This window comes from Odontesthes bonariensis, chromosome 7 (genome assembly GCF_027942865.1).
Source record: "Odontesthes bonariensis isolate fOdoBon6 chromosome 7, fOdoBon6.hap1, whole genome shotgun sequence".
Taxonomy (NCBI): Eukaryota; Metazoa; Chordata; class Actinopteri; order Atheriniformes; family Atherinopsidae; genus Odontesthes; species Odontesthes bonariensis.
The window spans coordinates 18740925-18764399 of NC_134512.1; the positions used below are offsets into that span (position 1 = coordinate 18740925).

The 23475-nt window shown below is 42.3% G+C and overlaps 4 protein-coding genes across 4 annotated transcripts; 2 read left to right on the forward strand and 2 right to left on the reverse strand.

Annotated features, from left to right (window-relative positions):
* Positions 1-1515: 1515 nt before the first annotated feature.
* znf592 (zinc finger protein 592) lies at positions 1516-9728 on the forward strand. Its single transcript, XM_075469845.1, has 9 exons — positions 1516-1637; positions 2134-4358; positions 4666-4844; positions 4941-5114; positions 5202-5361; positions 5515-5775; positions 6851-6963; positions 7048-7189; positions 7290-9728. Exons 2-9 carry the CDS (start codon positions 2154-2156, stop codon positions 7800-7802), a joined length of 3747 nt encoding a protein of 1248 aa, XP_075325960.1. The 5' UTR covers positions 1516-1637; positions 2134-2153; the 3' UTR covers positions 7803-9728.
* A 1234-nt stretch (positions 9729-10962) lies between these two features.
* Positions 10963-14976, forward strand: kti12 (KTI12 chromatin associated homolog). Its single transcript, XM_075469862.1, has 9 exons — positions 10963-11184; positions 11884-11935; positions 12016-12068; positions 12146-12201; positions 12294-12376; positions 12498-12657; positions 12749-12811; positions 14114-14182; positions 14823-14976. Exons 1-9 carry the CDS (start codon positions 11034-11036, stop codon positions 14964-14966), a joined length of 831 nt encoding a protein of 276 aa, XP_075325977.1. The 5' UTR covers positions 10963-11033; the 3' UTR covers positions 14967-14976.
* A 1039-nt stretch (positions 14977-16015) lies between these two features.
* Positions 16016-16885, reverse strand: ch25hl1.1 (cholesterol 25-hydroxylase like 1, tandem duplicate 1). The gene has a single exon (XM_075471169.1). It carries the CDS (start codon positions 16883-16885, stop codon positions 16016-16018), a length of 870 nt encoding a protein of 289 aa, XP_075327284.1.
* A 2036-nt stretch (positions 16886-18921) lies between these two features.
* On the reverse strand, positions 18922-23228 carry LOC142384681 (uncharacterized). Its single transcript, XM_075470983.1, has 12 exons — positions 23055-23228; positions 21997-22599; positions 21491-21550; positions 21334-21386; positions 21091-21235; positions 20577-20935; positions 20256-20484; positions 20037-20154; positions 19693-19804; positions 19473-19584; positions 19194-19306; positions 18922-19090 (listed from the first exon to the last, which is right to left on the reverse strand). Exons 2-7 carry the CDS (start codon positions 22588-22590, stop codon positions 20394-20396), a joined length of 1302 nt encoding a protein of 433 aa, XP_075327098.1. The 5' UTR covers positions 22591-22599; positions 23055-23228; the 3' UTR covers positions 18922-19090; positions 19194-19306; positions 19473-19584; positions 19693-19804; positions 20037-20154; positions 20256-20393.
* Between the last annotated feature and the right edge of the window lie 247 nt (positions 23229-23475).

Genomic DNA, 23475 nt, shown 5'->3' on the forward strand with positions numbered 1-23475 from the left:
TATTTTCCTTTATTTTATTTTAGTCTAGTTGTTTAAGTTGTGTGAGAGGAACTTGCAAAGTAAAAATCTTTTTTCCCAGTATAACCACTGCTTTGTATATGACAATAAACTTCTTTAATCTCTTGAATCTAAATGACCAAAGTCAACATGTAATATTTCTTTAATCCTTTTACTTCATTGCTGCAGTCGGTTATCTTTTCTCTCTGGTTTCCCTATCTGATACCAAAGCTTGTAAGCTATATGCTTATGTGTCCGCAAACTTAGCTTGAATTTTTGAGAAATTAAATTTATTTTTTTCGTTTGTATTAGCACGAATTTAATCAAGAGAATGATTTATTCCCTCAGTAATATCTTGCAGGTTGTTAAAAAAATAGCTATAGGTTATATCCAGATAAAAAGGTTTCTGTTGTCATAACTGATCAAGAAGTTCTAAAAGTGAACCTGTCACTCCTTATTGAATAGAACTTGTAAAACTGAACAGCTCTTTTACAGATACTGACAAAAGTTTAGCTCATATTGTACAACAGTTGCCCTTATGTAGCCCATGAAATGTAAATTAGTACAAAGAAACTACGCTGAGATCAAGATTACATAAGGAACCATGACCATTCACATCGTAAAACTTACTACTAAAAATTACTGTTTCCTCTTTATTTTACGAGGGAATTCAATTGATTATCAATACTGATTACCAGGGAATCCAGAACATTAAAAAACAAACAGAGGAAGAACCCTTATCATCTTATCTTTGTCCACGATGCCAGTAATTCAGAAAGCATCCAGACTGTTAAATAATAATAATGTTGAATAAACTGTAGAGCTCTGGCCTGGTGTTCTTTAATTGCGTCAATAAATATATGTAATAATAAGTGAGAACAATCAACTTCATTAGTGACTGCCAAATAGGATTTGAGGTTGCTGCTATAAAAGCTTATTTTGATTGCGCACAACATTTGAATCCATATTTAAATGCTACATCATGACTTTGAGTTGTGAAGAGCCTTTATAAGTTTATTTTGGAAGTGAATTTCTGAATTTCATTTAATTTTGACTGGACAGTGTCCAATATAATGGTCATTTAGTTATATAGTACAGTGATTAGTTTTTGGACAGGTTATCACAGAATTGTGGTTTAGTTCTGATCAGATTTATAGTCATCCACCACACTGGACGTGTAAGTTCTTCGACAGATTAATTAAAAAAAAAAAAAGAATAGGCTTACACTAGGTATTTCAGACAATGTAGAATGGTGGTAGGCCTAGTGCCAATTATCCCCAAGGATTCTTAAAGCTGTCAATTCAATGGTAGATGTGCATTGTATATAAATTTGAACTTGATTAACATGAAGCATTTCCAGCCTACTCATGATGACTGCTTGCTAAACAATTTTTAGTCTTTCGACCCATTAAACAGTCACTGTCAGTGCCTCTGGTCTGTAAGACAGCGCTGAGGGCTTGCATTACCAAGTACAGGAAAAGGAAAACCAAGTTGACGTTAGTAGCTTTTAGCATAGCTTTTAGCCTAGGTTAGCTATGAAACCCTAAAGCAGCTCAATCTAACTGGTGAGCACTTAGCGCCCACGGTTAAGTAGCTGTAAAACTAATTTATTAGAGCATTAAACATTATTGGATCAAATGGTAAGAGTTATGTGCATCAATAAGTTCCGATTTTAGCCGCTCAGCTAAATTATTTGTGTAGTAGCATGTTGCTAAGATAGCTTGCTAACTTGTCTTGGCTCCGATATGTGTGGCTGTAATGTTAGCTGGCTCCTGTGTTAGCTACTCAGACAATTTTCGGCTAGTGGATAGATTGATATTAGACAATAAAAGCAGCCTAAAAGTCTGTATTAAATGTTGCGTTACCTGCTTTTAATGTTGATGCATGCTTTGCTACAAAGTAGAAAGGTTAGCTGAGACCCACAACATCTTTACGTATGCTTAGCATGTTAGCTAAAGCTAATATTAGTATTGAAGACGTTTTCCAACTAGATAACTAAAGTTGTTCAATAACTATCTTGTATCAACTGTTCTTCAAGCTGCGACCATAAGAAACAGTGTGAAGTTGAACTAGATGTTGACCATGCTGTATACATATAGTATATATATATATATATTCTGAATGTGTTTTTTTTAGGTTTATGAGAATATGCAGCCATGGGTGACATGAAAACCCCAGATTTTGATGATCTTCTGGCAGCCTTTGATATCCCAGATGCCACAGGACTGGATGCCAAGGAGCCTATCCAGGGGAACCATGAAGAAACAGAAAATCAGCTGAAACACACAGAGATGTGTCTGGATGACAGCTTATTGAGCAACCAAGCTGTCACAACAGCAGATATCCCTGTTGTTAGTGTTATAGTCAAAAACACAAGTCGGCAGGAGTCGTTGGAAGATTTCGGTGACAGGCTGCACTCAGAACCAGCATTGCAGAATGGATTCAGGGGACAGGAGATTGATCCTGCGGAGTCGAGCAGCACTGGCTTTTCCAAATCATTTGAGTCTGCCTTGAATGGGGAGAGTTCAAGAGAGCTACCTGGAGAGGCTCCTGTTCAGCACAAACCTGATGGAACACCAGTATTTTCCCACTCGCATTCACCTTTTAGTCCTGTGTCCAGTTCTGATTCCGAGGGCAGTCTGTGTAGTAGAGATGAAACGCTTTCAAAACAAGAGAGACCCAGTTTTCCTACAGTTCCGGTACTGGTGGAACCTTCTGTCCCAGACAATCAAAACCAAATGGAACTTTGCTTGTTCGACAGCTATCACAAGGACACTCAAGGGAGTAGAAATAATAATGGCCGCAGTGAGGAGCCCTCTAACATCTGTGTCAGTAATGAAATTGAGAAAACATCGAGAGAAAGCAGCACATTTCTCCCTCCAAATGGTAACCAGAACTTTATTGAGACCAACTGCAATTCAGGGAACAAAATGGATGCTTCTGCATCTTATCCGCCTGTCACATCTCAGACATCTAAGTTGTCCCCTTGTCTTGAGGCTCTGGTTGCTCTGAATTCAAGAAAAGATCCCAGTGAGCAGAATAATCCCAGAGAGTCCTTGGCAGTTCAGAATGATTGCATAAAAGCAAGCCCAAAGGTGCCCATATCCCCAAGAAGCCCCAAAAGTCCACTTGAAACAGTGAAACAGTTAACAAAACCCTCTGATAGCCCCATGAGCATCTGCAGTGATAGCAGTGGGAAAGCATCTCCAGCAGTTGTGTCTGGGTCACCCCCAGCTATACCCAGGGTCAGAATAAAGACAATTAAAACCACGTCTGGACAGATCAAGCGCACGGTCACCAGTGTGCTACCTGACTCAGAAACAGATGAACTTCACTCTGCTTATGAATCTTCTCCATCACAGAGTATGATAAGTGAAGATTCTTACTGCAATGTGTCTCCTCATCAGTCTCAAAGTGGCAATTACGTTGTTGGGAGACAGACTAAAATCCACCCAGCTAACACCTCTTCGCCGAAGGTTTTACACAGAAAGTCCGAGGTGAACTCTGAGGAAGGAAGGAAATCTACAACAATATTCCGTAACACTAGCGGCCACGTGAAAAGATCTTCTGCACATCAGGGTCGGAAACCAAAGAGAGCATCATCAAGAACGGGTCCTGCGACTAACACAAACTTTCTTCCAAAAGCAGTGCACTTAGCGAGTCTAAACCTGGTTCCTCACAGTGTTGCTGCTTCAGTAAGTGCTCGGTCCACCTCCCATCAGCAGGGCCAGCACACACTTTCCTCTACTGTGTGCAGCACGGTCCCCTTGGTGCATCAGGTCAAAACACCCAACCCTTTCCCACGTACATCTATCCCAAACACAGCTGCAGGAACCCTAAACAGACTATTGAATAATGCAAACCCTGTCCCTACATATGTGCCCAACTTGAATCCCCCTCCAGAGAGCCAGATAAACCTTCCGCCGCACGGCTACTGCTGCCTCGAGTGTGGAGACTCCTTTGGGGTCGAGAGGAGTCTCGCGTATCATTACAGCAGGAGGAGCGTTCACATAGAAGTAGGATGTACACACTGTGCAAAAACCTTGGTGTTCTTCAACAAGTGTGCCTTGTTGGCACATGCGCGCGAGCACAAAAACGGCGGCATGGTGATGCAGTGCACGCAACTCCATTTGAAACCCATATCAGAGGAGAACATGTTTGTACCTCTGGGTTCGGAGCCAGTAAACGCCAGCTCCTACAGCTCGCCATTGTTCACACCTAAAAGCGAGCCCGTCCTCCCCTTATATCCAGACAGTGTCATTCGGCACAGACTCGTTTGTGTGGAGTGTAACAAGCAGTTAGCCGACCACAAAGCGCTGGCAGGCCACTACCAGAAGCTGTCGGAAGACGTGGAAGGACTGGTGAGTGGATGTTTTGTTAAAATGTAAAAGTAACATTAAAATGATCGAACTAACCTAACTTCTATACAAAATACTCTGCCTGTTATTATTATTAACGTAATGAAGGACTACATTGCCCAGCTCAATCGAGCAGCTTGCTTATCTGTTGTTGATCATTTCCAAACAACACGTGAGGTCTGTTGCTTTGGTGAATCAGCTGTACCAGCTTATGGCTCCTCACTTGTTTGTATGTTCAATTTTGACAGTTACTTCCTGTTTCACATTTTTCCTCGTTGGACTTCTCTCTTCTTTTCTTCTATCACAACAGATTTGTAAAGTCTGCTCAATGTTGTTGCCCAACAAATGCAGCTTCAGAGCCCACCAGCGCATCCATGCACACAAGTCCCCTTTCTGCTGTCCCGAGTGCGGCGCCCTGTGTCGTTCTGCAGAAATACAGAAGCACGTCAGGGAAAACTGTCTGCATTACGCCCGCAAGGCTTGGTACAAGTAAGGGATCGAGATAAAGCAGGCGGGCCGTGCTGATCCTCACAGTTTACAGGTTAGCGTAACAATTAAATGGCATTTTGTTTCCTTTTCTCCCAGATGTCTGCACTGTGATATGGTGTTCAGAACCCTACAAGGGCAAAAGTCTCACGTCGAGGAGAAACACTGCGAAGTCTTTTACAAGTGCACCGTCTGCCCAGTTGCCTTCAAGACCTCTGACAGCTTTGAAGTGCACTCGAAAAACAAACACAGCGCTGCGAAACAGTCGCCTCAGTGAGTTGACGCCCCGTGACCCGCGAGAAAGTCTTTTGGTTACTTTTGTTTCGTTGTTTCTGATCTGTTGCTCTCTTCCTTTTGCAGGTTACTCTTTAAGTGTTCGTGCGAGGCAGTTTTTAAGAAAAAGCAGCTATTTTTTCAACATTTCCATCAGAACGCCAACAAGCGGGTTACATGTGTGTTTAAGTGTCCGGAATGCAACTCGGTCTTTCCACAAAAGCGGCTGTTAATGCAGCACTTCAAGGTTAGCCAAGAATTTATGTCATATGAGGAATTGTTTTGTTAGTTTGTCAGTTTAAAAAACAACAAACTTCCTGAAAAGGATCCTCTTGGTTACATAGGATACGATTCTTCTAATCTTACATATTTTTTCCCCCTTTCCCTTCATGTTTTGCAGCTTGTGCACACAGGAAACATTGCAGCAGAGAAAGAAAAGGACACTAAAGAAAAAGACAAGGCTGACTGTCACCCGGATTCTCCTTCTGTCCAACGGCAGAAGAATCACGACCCTTGTAAAAACGCAGATGGCGCCAGAAAAAGGTCCGAGCAGACCAGCAGGCCTCGCGCGAAGCCCAGCGGCTGGACATGCGGCGAGTGTCTGCAGTGGTTCTCTGAACGAGAATCCTACGTTTCTCACGTGAAGGTCAAACACGGAAAGGTACTGAATCCTCCCGCCAGTGTGTGTGGGACCGAAACGTGTCGCAAAAGCTGCACACAAATATGTTGCAGGGGAGAAAAAAAAGAACACACCTAAAAGAATAAGAAAATGAATTGGGAAACATTCACGGAAATAAGTAAATGAGGAAAAATCATCATTTGGATCTTCTTTATTTAGAATGATGTATTTCCACCCTGTTTTCCAACCACCATCATTATTTTCGTGATCATTCACTGCTGAATTCTGCGTCACCGTGCGCTCTCCATCGCTGGTTTCGGTTTCCTACGAATATCGCGCCGCTTTCTTTCCTCAGCCTCTGGAAACTCTGCTCCTACGCAACCCAATAATCCCAATCATCCTCTTTGCTGCCGCTGCTGGCTGGTAAACTTTATAGACATGTGCCTGTCCCTCATCCTCAAAGCACACGAGTCCCTCTTTTTGAACCCCTTATCAACAAGAGACCTGCAAACGCTCAGCCGCCCGTGACATTTTACAAGCGTTATGATAAAATGTACCCTGAGGATGTGATCGTTGGAGTCCGTTAAACGCGGGGCAAGTGTCTATGCAATCAATTAAACTGCAGCTAATTGGTAATGCATGCTTGTCTGCGGCTGGACAGCGTTACAGCAGCCGGTCCACATGTGGTTATTGACGTTATTGTTGTGAATGAAATGAAATCACAGACAGTCGCAACCACATTCTAAACTGTCAAAATGATGGACAGCTCACAAAGAGTCCTGTGAATGTTTGAAATCACAGAATGAATTTAAAGAAATCAGTCAGTTCTTTAGTTAATGTGACCTCCGACACACTGGTCCACAGCATAATCCCTGCACTATAATTGGCCTCAGCTTCAGTTTGGCCTTTAATGAAACATGAATCTTTGATATCGAACCAGACTATTTGTTGTCGTTGTAATTGATCAGTCATAAGTGCCATACATTTACGATAGCTACTTGTTTGTAGATGATTAGCTCATTAGACAAATAAATCCACCCAGCCCTCCTTGTTCCATCAGACTTTTTTTTTTTTCATCTTTTGTTTAGATTTTCATTTTGAACTTTTCTGTCAACAGTCGATGAGAAAGTATCCCTGCCGGCACTGTGAGCAGTCGTTCAACTCCGCAACCAGTCTGAGAAGACACATTCGCAGCGACCACGATGGGAAGAGGAGAATTTACACTTGTTGGTAAGTTTGGAAAAACCTAAACGTGAACACGTCACTCCTGTCACAGTAATACATACTAATTGGATGTTTTCCTCTACGCTCTAGGTATTGCACGAATACCAAGACAACTTTCACAACGAGTGTGATGTTGAAGAACCACATAAGTCTTATGCACGGCATTAAAAACCCCGATCTTGGTCAAATGCCCAAAACATCCATCCAGGAATACAAAAAGTCTTTGGGCAAGGTGGCTATTTGTCTTTCTTAAAAGAAAACTAATAAAAAAACTACAAATTACAGTAACAACTTACTGTTCAGCATTTAACTTGTGTGACTGTGATTTTCAGGGATTTGTCTCGGCGCCACCTGCTATGGGCGCGCAGGCCGACCGCCAGGATCCCGCTGGTCTCGAGGCTCCTTCAGCGAAACGTCTCAAAACTCAGTTCCGCTGTTCAAAGTGCGGTTTCATCACAGATGACCGGACACAGTTCCAGCAGCATATACCTCAGCATAAATCGGATGAAAACACTCCCCAGTGCCTTCGCTGTGGCCTGTGTTTCACATCTCTGCTGTCTCTCAGTAGACATCTTTTTATCGTGCACAAGGTCAAAGATCCTGTGGGGAGGGAGAAAAAGGAAGAAGAAGGAGAGCGCAAGGAGGCAGGCGCTGGTGGAAAGGACCGGCACGTTCGATCAGGTAGATCAGGAGAGGCTGGCGGTAATGAATTTGAATCTTCACCACAAGAAGAGTCAGGCAGTCCTCACTGTGCTACGACCAGAGACTGTCATGTCACACTGAGCACTAACTCGGACACAAGTAGTCAATCTCCAGGAGTGAGAGTCACATCAGCCCCTCTTTAAGGTTTTCAGCGGAGCGTCGAGCACGATTTTTGCTTCTACATCAGACCAACACGGAGGCTACGTCGTAACTTCCCTGTAGCCCGGCACGCACCTTCCCAGAAACGTTACGACGCACATTCAGATGTGCTCGGTCCACTTGTCAAGTGTAACGCTTCTGTGATTCAAGGACATGAACTGTAACAGGCTGTCCTCATATTTCTATGCACAATAACGACTAGCTTCTCATTTTCAAACCTCTGCCAGTCTGTGTAAAGACTTCAGTGCTCCTCTAACATCGGCGCAGTTATTAACCGTTCAGCGCCCCACTTTCTCACAGAAATGTAGTCACATCCAGTAACTTTTGTGTTCTGGTGTTTTTAGGTGCTATGAAGATTTGGTGTCTTCCGCTTGAGCGTTTTTGCCATTGAAAGGCAGTGCAGTATATTCAAGCGGATCTGTGACATTTGATTAAGAAAAGTATTTTAATATTTATTATTCATTTACCTAATTTAACCTTGCATGCTGGTAATAATCGCACCTTTCAGGTATCACATTACGCACTCGCATTATATCTTTTCTGTTTCTTTTTCCCCCCTAAACTCCATCCACCTCGACAGGACGCTCAGGAATGTCTGTTAGTTCTAACGTCCGGCATCGATCGGTGTGAAGGTGAAGTGATGGGTTTTCACCATTGGAATCAATGGTGATTTCATTTTCTCACATTTTTGTGCCGCGCCCTCATGACCTGAATGGGGATTCGGATTCGTAATGTTACGCCATGACTATGTTTGCAAACTCTTTGCGGTTCAAATGTGGTGTTTTTGTTAGCGTTCAATACAAAAACGTTTGCGAATACATTCGCAATCACAAGACGGTGAACACTTGATTGAAGAAGTGTCCCCTGAAACCACATACAGGTTTGAAAGAGAGCGTATTAAAGTCAGACTGTGAACGAACGCTATATAATGCCTTTAAAAATGCTTTTTATGTTTAGAAAACCTGTTTGATAATACGTTGGTAAATATGTTCCCGATTCTTTCTTTTTTTTTTTTTTTTTTTTTTTTGGCTTTTTATCTTGTTTTTCTTAAATGTCAGAGGTATCGCATTTGTGCTGCAGCAGTATTGAAAATACCTCAAATTGCCAGAAGTGTTTTTTGTTGTTTTGTTTTTTTACCGGCAAGTGAACGTCAGTGTTGTGTCAAATCAGGGTACGTAGTCTTAGGTGATCTAGAGTAGGTGAGGGAGTGAGGATAAGCGACACATGAGCGAGACGATTTTTTTTACAAATCGCAGCCTGGTTCACACACAGTGATTTCAGTCGGATCGGTTGTTAGACAGGTGGACGCTTCTCGCTTGCGGTGTTCTGATTGGTGAAGCAAACCGCCCACATGACGGTTCCTACCTCCAATGGTAAATGGGAGTGATTGTTAAACATTTCAAAGGCTACGAGATGCTGCAGATAATCTCAGTGCAATGTTAAAAAAAAAAATGTATCTATACATATATAGATATATATATATATATATTCAGAGTTTATAAAGTGTGTATTATCCCGCATTATGAAATTTTATAAATTATTTTGGGAACGACATTAAGGCTTTATGGTCATATTGACTCATCTGACAAGTGAACTTTTCTGTGAAAGTGCTGTATGCATCCTTAAATCAGCACACTGCAGCCCTTTTTTTTTACCCGAAGAGGCTGAGTTTCACAATGTTCACAATTTGCTCTTTTGTAATGCTTGATAACTGATATTTGTACTTTTTGATACCATGTATGGGAAGGACTTGTATGGGAAAATAATCTTGTGTACATAAGGTTACCAATTGAAAATGGAAACCCCAGCTTTTATTAAGCCATTACATCTGTTCAGCATGCAGTGGCCCCCGTGCCTTGCTGTTTAACGTTTACGCAAAGTACTTTCAAATAAACTGGTGCATTTAATTACGTGTCTGCTCGGCCTTTTTGTCGTGTGCAACAGAAAAAAAGCGTTAAACCCCGCTGGGTGTGACGGACACAAAGCGTTTTCGTGGTATTTGGATGTGACAGCTTGTGGTTTTGAAGTGAGCTCACGTACCTTCCAGCCGTCACAAGGCACTTAAAACGTGCGTCATGCGTCCAATAAGCAACCACCACAGATGGCTGACCTCATCCCATTAGAATATTAAGCCCACCCTATTTCGGTATAAGTGTTTGGACCCAAAGTAAGAGAACATTAGAGAAATCTAATTTAACAATCAGCTAATTCATCGAGAGGCACTATGACAACAAAGATCTGCAAAGGAGGCTTGCTGTCCTCGCTCATCCTTCTCTCTTATATTGCGATGACGACTTCAATGACTCTCGACCTAACTGAGCTGAGAAATAAGATTTCAAAGCTCAAGGTGAATCCAAGAGGGAATCTTTGGGCAACAGGTAAGAAAACTAACACTGTGCTGGCAAAAATATGTTGTTGTTTTTTTCTGAAAAGTAGTTTTTAATAGTTGCGTGTGGGGTTTGTGTGTTTTGTTCTGAAAGGGCATTTCATGGGCAAGAAAAGTGTTCTGGATAGTTCCTTCATGGAGTCTGCCTTTGAAAATACAAATGGTCCTTCTGAATCTAAAGCTAGAGATGTCAGTCCTCTGAACGAAGCGGAAGACCAGCAGTCGCTGCTGCTGCTCATTCGGATGCTGAAAAGTGCACAACAAAAACGAGAGCAGACCCTGGACATGTCAGTCTATCGTCACTATTGATATTATCATTATTGCTTGTGTTGACGTTTCGTCGGTAACTGTTCATCTCTCATATTTTTCCTATTCGTGCAGAGCGGGAGGAAATCCTGCTTGAGGAACAACACTTGTTACACCAAATTTGTAACAATCGGACATCCTACTGGAGCAGTTTGAGTTTTTTTTTTTTTTTTTGTGAAAAATAAGTCTTAAAATAATTAACTTGTGATGTGGTTTGACATTGTGGGATGTTTTGTTTACCCTACCATGTCTGTCCTCTCTCACTTTTGTTTTGTCAGTTAACGTGTACTTTTCCTTTCATTTAATAAAAAGAGCAAAGAAGCTAATTTTGACTGAATTTCGCTTTTTATTTGTATTATTTATTTTTTTCCACTTTGTACTTCAAATATCATTTCAGAACATATTTGAAGTTTGGTGTTTATGGCGCCACCTGATGGCCGCACCACGTATCATATCCGGGTAAATGTGGCAGCGTGCGTCTCGCAGCATCATAGCTTAGATTGTGTGGTAGCAAGACTTTATTATGCCCTTAATAGTGGTGTGTGGTTACCCCTGTAGTGGCAAAACACGAAGGGCAGAAGAACTGAAGGCGCATTTTGAAGAAAGCACTGACCGAAAGGTCCATATTGTTGGAGACGGAGCCCTAAGTGTTGATAGAAACGGAGTTTACGCAGGCAAGTTTAGCTAGCTGCCTCTTCCTTCAGTTACATACGTGTTTTTTGTGTAACTGTTTCGTCCGCAGAACTTTCTTATCCTGCTGGAAAATCTTCTTAAATGTTATTATGTAATTTAGCTGTGTCGTTCACCCGCCTCCGCGAGCTGAAGCTAGGTTAGCTTACCTGTTCAACAGAGCCATGTCACTCAGTAAAACCATCAGCTGTGTAAGCTGGCGTCTCTCTCTGTGTGCGACCATTTAAAAACGCTACATGCCGAGGGCATTTGAGACGGTCTCCTATTTACTTTTAGCCTCTTTAACAAGGTTTGTGGTGACGTTAAATGGATGGTGACTTGAACTGGATTTGACGTGCCACTGTCTGCAGTACATTCTCATCACATCTGGATGCTGTGGCATGTTAACATTTTCTGCTAGTGAAGACCATGTAGATGGAGATGATGAGACCCTCATATAATGAGAAACTTGCATACTTGAGTTACAGTGTGTTGAGATGTTGGATTTGAGCTCATATTCGAAAGATAACCTCAACTGATGAGACTCAACTGGGATACAAGTGGGCACCTTATAAACTCTGCATGACCTATCAGTAATCGTCCCATATGATAAATCGGAATCCCCAAAGAAACCGCTTTGAAACTCTTTCCTACACTAGACTTTGAACCCCCTGCGTGATCTAACTGTGTTGGATGCATTACAGATTCTCAGAAGGAAAAAAATGTCAGAGCATCTTTGAAAGCTGAGGTAGAGAGGTGGGTTTTACACATCCGTGCTAGACACCAGCATGGCACTGTCGCGCAACCTTTGACTGATTCAACTGTTTGTTGTCTAGGAAGGTCAACAAGGACAACATCGTTATTTTGGACTCATTAAATTACATAAAAGGTAAAAGCAGCAACACCGCACGGTGCCGATTCTGCACCAGATGCTGTGTTTGAGGTTTAAATTGAAATACCTTACAGGATACCGCTATGAGCTGTTCTGTCTCACCAAACATGCACAGACACCACACTGCCTGGTAAGTATGCCCAAAAAAGGCCGTCAGAATTATTCTTGGAAACCGTTGTTCTCACAGCTCGAGCACTAAATGTCGTGTTCCCTACGATGCAGGTGCTTTGTTTGACATCGCCTGAAGAGAGTTCATCGTGGAACGCGAACAGAGCTGCTGCTGCTGAGCAGTACAGCCAGGACGTGTGAGTGAGAGGCATCCACACTGAATAGGTGCATGTCATTCAGCAGCTCAGTGCGAGCCGTTGTGAAAATACTTTTTTTTTGTTTTTTTGTAACTTGCCTTGTTCTTTTTGTTTTCTGAAGCTTCGATGCATTAGTCCAGAGATTTGAAGCTCCAGACTCCAGGAACAGATGGGACAGCCCTCTCTTCAATGTCCTGAAAGATGAAGCTCTTCCACTCGAAGCCATTTCTGATGCACTTTTTAAAAGAAAAGCTCCTCCACCAAACCAGTCAACGCAGAGCGTAAGGACGTGCACTACAAGCAAACTGAATTGAGTGTGTGTCCTGATGCTGATAATAATAGAGATGATTTATTTGTTTTCTCTCTCTGCAGCAACCTTTGTCTTCTGCAAACTTCTTGTATGAGTTGGACAAGATCACCCAAGATGTGCTAATGGTAAGTCTTCATACGTGTGTCTCTATAAACTGCTCAGATTCTTCTCCAGTGATTTGTTTTAGGTGGAACCCCTCTGTCAGTCACATGTGTTTCAGGAAGAGAGACTCAAATTTTGCAAATTAGAAATAATTGGTTGAGGAGTCATTTGTGGAGAGAAAAAATTTGAGTGGGTTCTTTTTTGGTTTCCACTTAAGTTGACAGAAAGCATTTGTTCAACCGTGGAAACATTTCTCTCCATAGTGTGAACTTTCCTCCGTGAACATTAAAGGGGAAGTTCTTTTTTTTTTTTTAAACCTGGACCTTATTTCTGACGTAAAATACGTTCACGTATTCACCGATAACAGTTTGGTTAAAGTCGGTGTCCTTTGGATGCTATTTAGGTCACTCGAGATCCGCGTATATCCATATAACGGGAGAGAACAGGGCATTGACAATACAGCCTCTAAATAAGGGAATATCTTATCTTTATTTATTGTCTTTATTTCACCAATACTTTAATACTTTCAGAGCTGCCGTGTTGTTGTTTTTGGGGGCTTTCTACACAGGCGTCTAGTTGGATGACGTCATCGACGCATGCTGCTCCAGCACAGTTCATTCACTCCGTCGTACTCAAAGTCATACTCAAAGTCGTCATCCACGTCATCAAAATCTGATAAATATCCTGCCATGTTGCACAAAACTAGCAGAAGCGAACTCTGTGTGAAGTTAGCCGTCTGTCACAGAGCACGAAGTAAGTAGGCTGTGCTGCAGCGGCGCGCGGCGATGACGTCATCCCACTAGATGCCTCTGTAGAAAGGCCCTAATAACAACAGCACGGCAGCGATGAACTGACTTTGCAATAGTACGCGTTCATTCAGTCATTCGTTTTAAAGTATTGGTGAAATAAAGGCAGATAATGCCTTATTTAGAGGCTGTATTGTCAAAGCCCTGTTCTCTCCGGTTATATGGAAATAGGCGGATCTCGAGTAATCTAAATACTTTCACCAAACTGTTATTGGTGAGTAGATGAACATATTTTATGCCAGAAATAAGGTGCAGGTTTAAAAAAAACGAACTTCCCCTTTAAGAGAACGCAGGTATATAAAGCCTGCTTCCAACTCAAAACCACACTTTTCTACTGAATTCCACTCACGTCACCGTTCAGGTTGTAATTGTGGCAGAGAAGCTCTGACTCCTCTGAAACTCTGGCAGTAATATGAAAATATCTGAAACTTGAATTGCAACATGTTTCATGATTTCTTGCATTGGTGCTTCACGTGCACTCAAGGAGTCTTTTACCTTCTCATTGTGATGTGTTTTTAGGCGATTTTTGACGCTCAGAAGACGAGTGTTCCCGGGGATCTGATCTCAGTTCCAGGAGCTACGGAAAAGATATCCTTTTCATAAACCATTAAACACCATCAATTGTGTTTTCTTTTTTTTTTTTATGACGAGTTCTGATGATAAGCAGGTCATTTGAACGAGGTCAGACTCAATTAATTGTCGCTGAGTTTATTCATTTCCTCGTCATCCTCCGAGAGGAAGTCGCATTCGCTCTGAGATGAGAGGCAAAGGCCTCAACATTAAAGACTTAAAGGAGGGATGCGTGTCCATCATACGAAACCCCATTGAAGGTATAGCAACCAAGCATCGTTAAAGGTCTCGTCTGTTATAAAGTGCTGTGGGTTATGTCTGGGTGGAAGAAACCAAACTTGGTGGCAGCTGTGTGGTGTCGCACCTTCTCAGAAGAAATAACACTTTGATTTTTTTCTCCTTTGAACATATCGGTGCAAGCAGAGGCCAACTTAAAAGCCTGTAAGGTTCTGTGTGGTGTGTATTCAATCACGGGTGCCTGATATGAGTTTTAAAGTGACGTCAGTGGCGTTCTGTTGTCCCCCTTAAAGTTTTAAAAGGAAACGCTACAGCTTTGAAAATCGTGTGGGTCAGCTGTTGCCTCGGAAAAAGCTCTGAGTGAGGCAAATAACTTGGCTAACTGCAAAAACAAATGAACCCCCTTAACCTGAAGTTTAACGTGGAGCTCAGCAGGAGCGTCAACATGGCGGAGCTGCGCAAACTACGACGCCAGTTCATCAGCTACAGCAAAATGCATCCGACCGAGAACACGGGGCAGATTTCCAACATGTTTGTTCAGTATTTAAATAAAAGTCTTCATTGAAGTGTTAAAAGCGTTGGTCCCTGCTTTTTTTTTTTTTTTTGATTTGTTTATTTCCTGTGACGAATAAATAGATTTAAATATGTTTTGTTTTGGCTTATTGTCTGTTTCTGAATGTTTCTCTTCAGTGAGAAGCAACAAAGCAAACAACAAAAGCACCTCATTCTAACAGGGAAATGATCTAAATCATATATTGTTCACAAATGAACTCATCAGTGCGATGAAAATATCCAGTTAGCATCTTACAAAGATCAGTTTTAACCGATGTTTTGCTCACTGGAACCCAAGTGATGCTACATCACGTATTATGTGACGGAGTATTGATAGAGTTAAATACAGATTAACATGTTTAATAAGGTAAATGTTGGAGGTGAAGAGAACATTTTGGACTGAGTGTATATGAAAGGGCTATATGTAAATCGAGGGAAATGCATCTCAGTTATGAATAAGATTTATTTGAAGCTGCTATTTTCAGGGTCAACGATGACTTTCAAGTTCAGCCTACTGTAGGATGTTTTAAATTTCGAGACACTTTGGTCTCCATGACTCCTTTTTGAGATTCCCTGATATTTATGCTGGTATTACTTTAATTCCACTCAAATTCAGCATGACTTTGCAGCTCAGCCCCTTCTTAAGCGAGGGTTAGCCTTAATCCAAAGCAACAAGCTTGATCAATAAAGTCCTTGTACAGAAGCTACTTATACATTTCATTGAAAATAAAATGTTGCTGAGGGAAGCTCTTTGGGCAGATTTTGTATTACGTAAGGGGATTATCAGAAAAAGGAAACAAGGCTTTTCATTTGCTTTGCTTGCAAGTTTAACTGGCGTTTCTCCATTGGAAGTGTACTCCCAAACACCTCAGCTCTTTAGAAAATTCATTTTCCTCGCATCAGATGTGTAAATATGTGTTTATTGAATAAAAAGCAGTGAACATTTCTACTGTCAGGTTTTATAAGAAAGCTGCATAAAGAATACAAACATGGAAGCAGCAAGTAGAACACACTATAACAACAGTGCCTCAGAGGAGTGCAAGGAAAAATTGTGACAAGCTTTTAAAAACAGTATTTTTCACTTATTATTTTCTCATAGTTTTTTGTTCTTTTTTTTTTACTCAAAGTGACGGCAGTGCCAAAGATTTCGTCCCAGTGGCTAAAGAAGGGGGCATAGTTACTATTCGGCTTCTGGTGGTGCATGTCGTGAGCGGGTGCACCGCCCAGCAGACCGAGGGGCAGCAGACGGTTCAGGGTCCATGGCAGGTCATAGCCTATGTGGTCCTCGACAGACATCCAAATACTGAAAACTGTCACGCACCATGTGGTCAATGGATGACACTTCAGAAGAATTGGGTCCAGGGTGCTCCAGAACCCTACAGTCATCAGTTTGGTAATACTGAGCTGCTCAGTAGACCACGAGAACGGTGCCAAGTACTCATGGTGGATTGCATGAACCCAGCGGTAAAGCTGTGGATGCTTATGGTGTATAAAGTGCCAAACGTAGTACTGTGTGTCAAAGAGGAGAAGAGCAGCCAGTCCATCAATAAATACCTCATACAGCATGGGAGCATCCTGTGGCAGCACTGGTGCAGGCAGTATGAACATGCCAATGATTAAAGCTGGTAGAACAAAGACGATATGATTATAAAGAGCTGTCATGAAACTTTTAGCCATCATTCCCAGCGTTGGCTGCCTGTCTGGCTGGATCTTGTATTGGTGGAATAAAGGCACCCTTTCTCCCAAGAGATCCAGTGCAGCAAAAGGTAAACTAAAGAGGACATAGCTGGAAAAAGCGAGAATGGCAGGAAAAAAAGGAGACGAGATGAGAGGCAGGTGGTGAAAAAGCAAATAATCCCAGAGTGGCTGCAGCAGACAGTCCGAGGCCCCTAAGGGCAGGGACTGCTGAGAGTGCTTACTGATGTTCAGCATCTCTGTGTGGGGCCACTAGAGGCTGCTGCTACAAGGCTTATGGTCGAGATCCAGCACCACGGTCCACCTTTATATAGTGGGGTCCAGCTGAAGGGACTTTGCTCCAAATCAAACAGACTACTAGCTTTTATCCGCCCTCCAAGGCTTGAGATAAGAAAAGTTTCACGTACAGTAAATGCATGTCAGCTGCACAGTATCTCTACAAGTTGCATCACCAGACAGGTTGTTGCTTAAATGTTAATGAAGATGTTCACGTAGAGAAATTAAATCTAATCTAATAATATTGACGTGACAAAAACCGTCAGAATGCTTTTTCTAGCAGTGCATTCCTTAGAAGAATTTTCAAAAACATTGTGCTCATTGGTTATACAATGGTCAGACAGAGCTCTATGTCCATCTTTGAATTTTTATCACCCATAGATAACTTTCAGTACTGCCTAAACGGACCATTGTAATAAATACATAAGAAAATATCAAGCCAAATGTTACTTGTAACTGCTGATTAGTCCTCCACATCACCTTGGAGGATTTAGGCACATTATTTGGCCCCATTTTGGTGAAATTCCTAAAATAGTCTGTTTGCTTCATGTCCTTCTGCAACATTTCTGTTGGATTAAAGTCAAGTCTTTGAAGTGGCCAAAAACATTACATTGTAAAACATTACATTTATCCCCCTTTGTTCATTTTTTGGCAGAACTACTTGTGTGCTCAGAGTCATTGCTTTTCAACGTGACCCACTGAGTCTTAAGAGTCGGTTTACAGAGAGATGCTCTGATGTAGAACGAATTGTTCCATCAATTATGTAAGCTGTACAGGCCCAGACCACGAAAATACCAACACCACTTTTAACAGATGGGATAAGGTTCTAAAGATGGCAGTCAAGTGTTTTTCTTTCTCTAAACATGATGCTTCTCAGCTAAACCAAAATGTTCTACTTTGTTCTCCTCTGTCCAAGAAAAATATTTCACCATAAGCAGCGATGCTACTTTGAGGAGCAGTGGCCAAGATGTTGGACACGTGGGCTTTAATACTAATCAATGTGAGGGAGGCTTTTAACTAATTATAAATACCTTGGATTCCTTTACGATCCTGCAAATTACACACCTTCCTTTCGCATCTGTTTTATTGGGTTCCCTTCATCTGCTTTCAGGTCTTGTGATATTTTATACAGAAATATCAAAATACATTAAAACTGCAATTGAAAAGTATTTCAATGGTCCCGAAAGGAACTATGTTGTTGCAGCGGATCACATAACAAAATGATATGGAAAAAGGAGTGAGGCAATGCATGGGCACATAATCTCCTGGCACTTTACCTTTGTAAAAGATTATTGCTGTGGGCAGGAATGACCTGCTGTACCGTCCCCAGCACAGATCAATTTGTTAAGTTTCCTTCAGTGACATAATGCCCAAACACATGACTGCACATTAAACTTCTTTCTCTGCCACAGACTTATAGTGGCTATGCAACATATTGCTGCAAATGATGAAGGACCCAAGCTACTTCAAGAGGTGGCGTCTGCTCTGTCCCTTCTTGTAGACTGCCTCAGCGTTGCATTTTCCAGTTCAGTCTGTTGTACAGGCGAACACTCAGCAAAAAGCATTCGGCTTATTCTTATTTCTCCTAAAATTGGACAACCCGTTCTCATGTCTTGTTCACATCGAAGGTGAGGAGATTGCTGCCACGTGCTGATCCTTTGCCAGGATATCTGGTCAAATGATCAACGCGCTTTTCTTCTTTAGTCACCGTCTCTTTTCCACTACGTTTTTTGTCGTAAATCGTGAAGTCTGATGTGAAATACAAGTTAATCATTGTTGTTATTACTTTATGAGCCACGTGAGCACAAAGTCCTCCAATACAAGCCAAACTCAGCCTTGAGACTTTAACCTCTTGTTCACTTCACAGTTGTGGAGTTGTTACGGAGTGAAATTTATTCAAAATCGAAATGTTTTTCAGGCAAAAAAACCCCCAAAAAACTTCACAGGGTTTAAAAGGCTTGAATATCAGATAAAAGTAGTAACACCCCCCCACAATGAATGATTCAAAAAAGTTGGTTTATTGTGAAAATAGATTAGTTTGACAGAAATCCTCATGGTTCATGCATCACTGTCTGTTCACAACACTTTTTCACTAATTACTTCTTTTGGCTGGCTGCCTTCCTTGAAACCGTTTTGTTGCTGTTGGCATATTTTTGCCGATCGTTTCTGTAAAGAGAGGAAAACAGAACCTGTTAGGCGCTGAAAGAAATGTGTCAGTAAATGGATAAACTCTACTAATGTGGACCTTGGCGTCATTAGGAAGACGTACCTGTTCATTTTGACTTTGCTTCTACATCCCAGTCCTCCCTCCCAGTGGCTGGTCCGTGCGCCTCTCGTCATCATGCTCCCACAACAGATGCAAGGCTTTCCGTTGCCGTACGGCTGCGAGAGCAAACAGTGTGAATTACAATTAAAAAAAACTGCTCCCATTCAGATGCAAAGTTGCCTCCAATGAAGGGTTTTCTTTCCTTAATGTTTTTGCTGGCGATCTAAGGTATAATAGCATGAAGTCCATGCCTATGATGTAATGCAATGTAAAATACTCCACCTGTTCTTTGGCACAGAAGCCACAAATCATCCTGGTGGCTAGCTCCATGGGGTGGTCCTGGTTCTCATCGTGGCACACGTCACATGGGTAAGCCCGGCCACAGCAGGGAAACCTGGGAACATGGGTTTAAGCCCTTCACATACTTCAACATGCATTTTGTGAAGCCCCATTGTCAAATATATTAAATGACATTTAAGGATTTCAGAATTAAGGAAGATACCTCAGCCAGCGATGGCTCTGTTTGTAATGTTTGCATGTTCCTTTTTCTGGCAGAGGTTTTCCCTTTTGCACAGCTGGATCTCTTATTGTTTTGTAATCAACACCACTTGAACCTGCACATGCGAGAAGTGGGAAAATCACATTGTGTTGGCCTCCCTGTTCTGCTTGAAGAGTTTAAGTATGCAAAATCGCTAATGCTCAAATGTTTTTTTTCCTCTCCTGAGCAGCTTTTTACATAAATTTATGCAAGATTGATTGGACAGCCAGCTGGAGCAGTTTCGTGGTTGTAAGATCTTAAACCTTTGCTGATCCATTTTCTAAACAAACCCAATGTTATGCTCTGACCTGTTTTACTCGAGGCGCGAGGCTGAATGTACTGGAATCTTGTACTCTCAGCCAGGATGCTAAGTTTGCTGTGGCAGTGCTCACAATTGAGCTCCTTTGTTTGTCCATAGAAAACGCTCTGATGAAAAATAAAGACAAAGAAGTTATTTTCCGAGCAGGTCAGTGCTATTCACGATGCATTTCAGCCATCTTTAATTGGATTTCAGTGTTCATCATCACCTGCACAGGAACCTCTTGGGAGCAGCTGAGGCATCCAACGGTGAGTTCACAGTCCTGAAGTACGAGGTCCGCAGGTGCAGCATTGTGGAGATCCAAGTATCCCACGACGTCACTGTAATGATGGATCACGCAGGGCCTTTATGCAGCATTTATGTTTGCGTTACACTTTTCACAAAGAGCTGAGCAGGGTGTCCTTCCAGTGAGCGTCAGGTCTGCAGTTACCTTACACCTGTAGACAGCACAAATACAGCACGGAGTCAGTTTTACACGCAAGGAACTAATCTCAATTACTGTGTGTTTGTTTGTTTTTGTTTTCCACACCTGTTACACTGCAGACAAACAGTAATCTGATGGGCGACTACGGTGGCTGTGTTTTCTCCCAGCCTCAGTCCCAGCAGCTTCATCTCCGTGCCTCTGCGGGGATCACGGATCTTAATGTTCTCTACCAGATGACTTGCTTCCTCTTGGGGCTGGCCTTCATCACACCCCAGAGTCTCCTGCTGCTGCTCCAACGTCCCCGTCTCCACTGGCCCCACACCCTCCATGTTTTCATGAGCAGTGGAGGTATCCTCGACTGTGTCTGCAGCAGTATCATCTAGACTTTCACACGCTGTCGCCTGGAGCTCCTGATATGGTATAAACTGCAGTCCGGCTTTTTCTACATCAATGTCTTTTTTTAACTGGAAAGAAAACAAGCAAAGAAAATGAATGATATATATATACACACACACACACACACACACACACACACACACACACACACACACACACACACACACATATATACACACAAACTGAGAACATATAATCAGTTTACAACAGGTTGCAGTCTTACCTGTCTGGCTCCTTCAGTGAATAGTCTCTCCATGCTGCGATCCAGCCAGCGAAGAAAAGGTCGGAAAAGCAGCTCTACCTTTCCCATCAGCTGATTGGTTGCATGCTTAGCTTGAAGCCACTGCAAAGATTCTTGCAGTACATGCCTGTGTAGCCAAACAATTAAAGAAATGACTTTAAACACGGTTTGTGCCAATAACCCAAATGATTTAATCATTTTACAATAAACTGCATTGGTTTTTACTTTGCCATTACTGGCGGCAGATCCTGGTCCAGTGGTATATCCAACGTGAAAATCTAAGGGGCATATGTCAGGGTGATGAGGGACTGTTCATTCCGTGTCAGGCGTTCGATGTATAGTTTATCAAAGAAAGCACATTGCAAGAGATACATGTGTTTACCTCTTGGGGGTAGTTGTCTGGGAAGCTCACCATGATATCGATTTCTTTCAGATCGAACGGCTGCAAGTTCAAGTGAAAAGTCAACAGATAGCGATGCAAAACAACTCCTGTCTACATCTCTGTAAACTGGTACATAAACCAAATGCTGACATCAACTGGAAAAGCAAAGAATTTTAAAGAAGAGGCACAACTTTCCAATTGCTTGTTTCAAATTATATACAAAAAAGCCAGATACAAGTACCGCCTCACCCCCATTCCCTTAAAACAAACAGGTTTCATATAGTGAAAAACTATTTCATCAAATTCAAATGACCAATGGCTTTCTTTGAAAGGGCTGTGAGAATTATTAGCTGTCTATCAACAAGTCTATCAATTCACTGAAGCCAAGATTTCAGTGAATTGAAGTCCTGAGCTGTACTTTTTTATTTACAGAAACCGTGTGCGAGTGAATTTTCCCACTAAACTCCAAGGAGATTAAGGTGAAAGAAGGTAAGTGGAAGTGCTACCCAATCTGGATCAGTGGCCTCCACAGCTGCCCTGTAATAGGTCACTTTGCCATCACTTCTCTCTTGAATAATCAGATTGTCTTTGGGAAAACGCTTCTTCAACTGCTGGATCTCAGTGTCTCGCAGCTGCTTGGCCATGTCCTCCGTCATGTCACACATCTTCACTACCTGGAGCCCACAGGGGCGGGACACTGGAGGGGCCCTCGGTGTGTTTCTCGTTTGACTCGCAGCAACAGTTGGGTCCTCTACAAGAGGCAACTGTGGTGGATGCAAGAAGCGGCACCTGTCCTCCATGGTGCAGTGGCCTGAGAGAAAGTAGCGGCAGGGGCGGCGGCCAGCCTTTGGGGCAAGCCTGGGGTTGTGAGTGAGCGGTGGCCTGTGGCCCTCATGTTCACCAGCACCCTGAGAATTTAAAGGTGCAGCATCTAGGTGGCTGGGCGTCTCAGCAGCTTTGACGTCATTTCTTATGTGCAGAAATTTGCATTTCTTCCCAAAATTGCAATGTCGTCCTTGGGAGAAGAAGCGGCACAGCGGCTGTGTCTGAGGAATCGGACAGGATTCAACCTCTGGCTTCTCTCCACTGCCGTTTTCCATTGCTGGCACCTGAATAAACAAGAGAGTATAATCAGGTAGAAGAAAAGCATCTGCTTATTTTTCTGTTTCTGCCACAGTAAAATGTATTGTTGTATTAAAACAAAAGTCTGCTTAAAGGGGGAAGAATACTACCGTCTACTATAGTTGCTACAGACATGTTTTGCTTTTGTTCTGTGCACTTAGGATGAAATACTGTCTACTTGTTACCCTTTATCTAAGGGTGAAGCAAGTCTACCATGGAGGGATTTTCCCTCTCGGATTTGAAACTAAGAATTTAGAATGATTCCACAGAGGTTCAGAAAAAAATAACCAGTCAGGTTAGTCGCCAATAAATCCCTCAGATGTTCTGAAGTCTGGCCTCGAAGACAGCCATCAGGCTAGCTAATGTGACTAAAGTTTATGCAATCCTAAAGCTGCTCAATTCATTCAGGACAAAATGAGTTTCTGGGAAAAGAATTCATTACCTCAAATACCAACTTCAGCGCAAAGCTCTTTTATTGCAGGGACAAAAAATCGACCAATTGTTTTTTAAAGATTAAAAAAAAAAAATCTCTTCGGGTGACTTGTGATCGCCGCCTGCCACTCAGCTGACCAAACAAATACAGCTACATGTTGCAAAATGCGCAGCTCCGTCTCTGTTCCTCAACTGCGCATGCTCAGAATGTTCTTTGCTGGTGTTTGACCTGTAGGTGCATTTCAACTAAGAGCCGTAGATCGCCACCTACTGTTCAACGTTTGTTCATACAACGTGACAGTTATTCCATCTCATCCACCGGAGACAGGTTGGGCTATGTACATGAGGGTTGATCCAATGTGGCACCAATCTTAACTGATGGTGCTGCTTTGTCTGAGTCAAGGAGTCAGTTAGCCGCACTCTTCATCTTT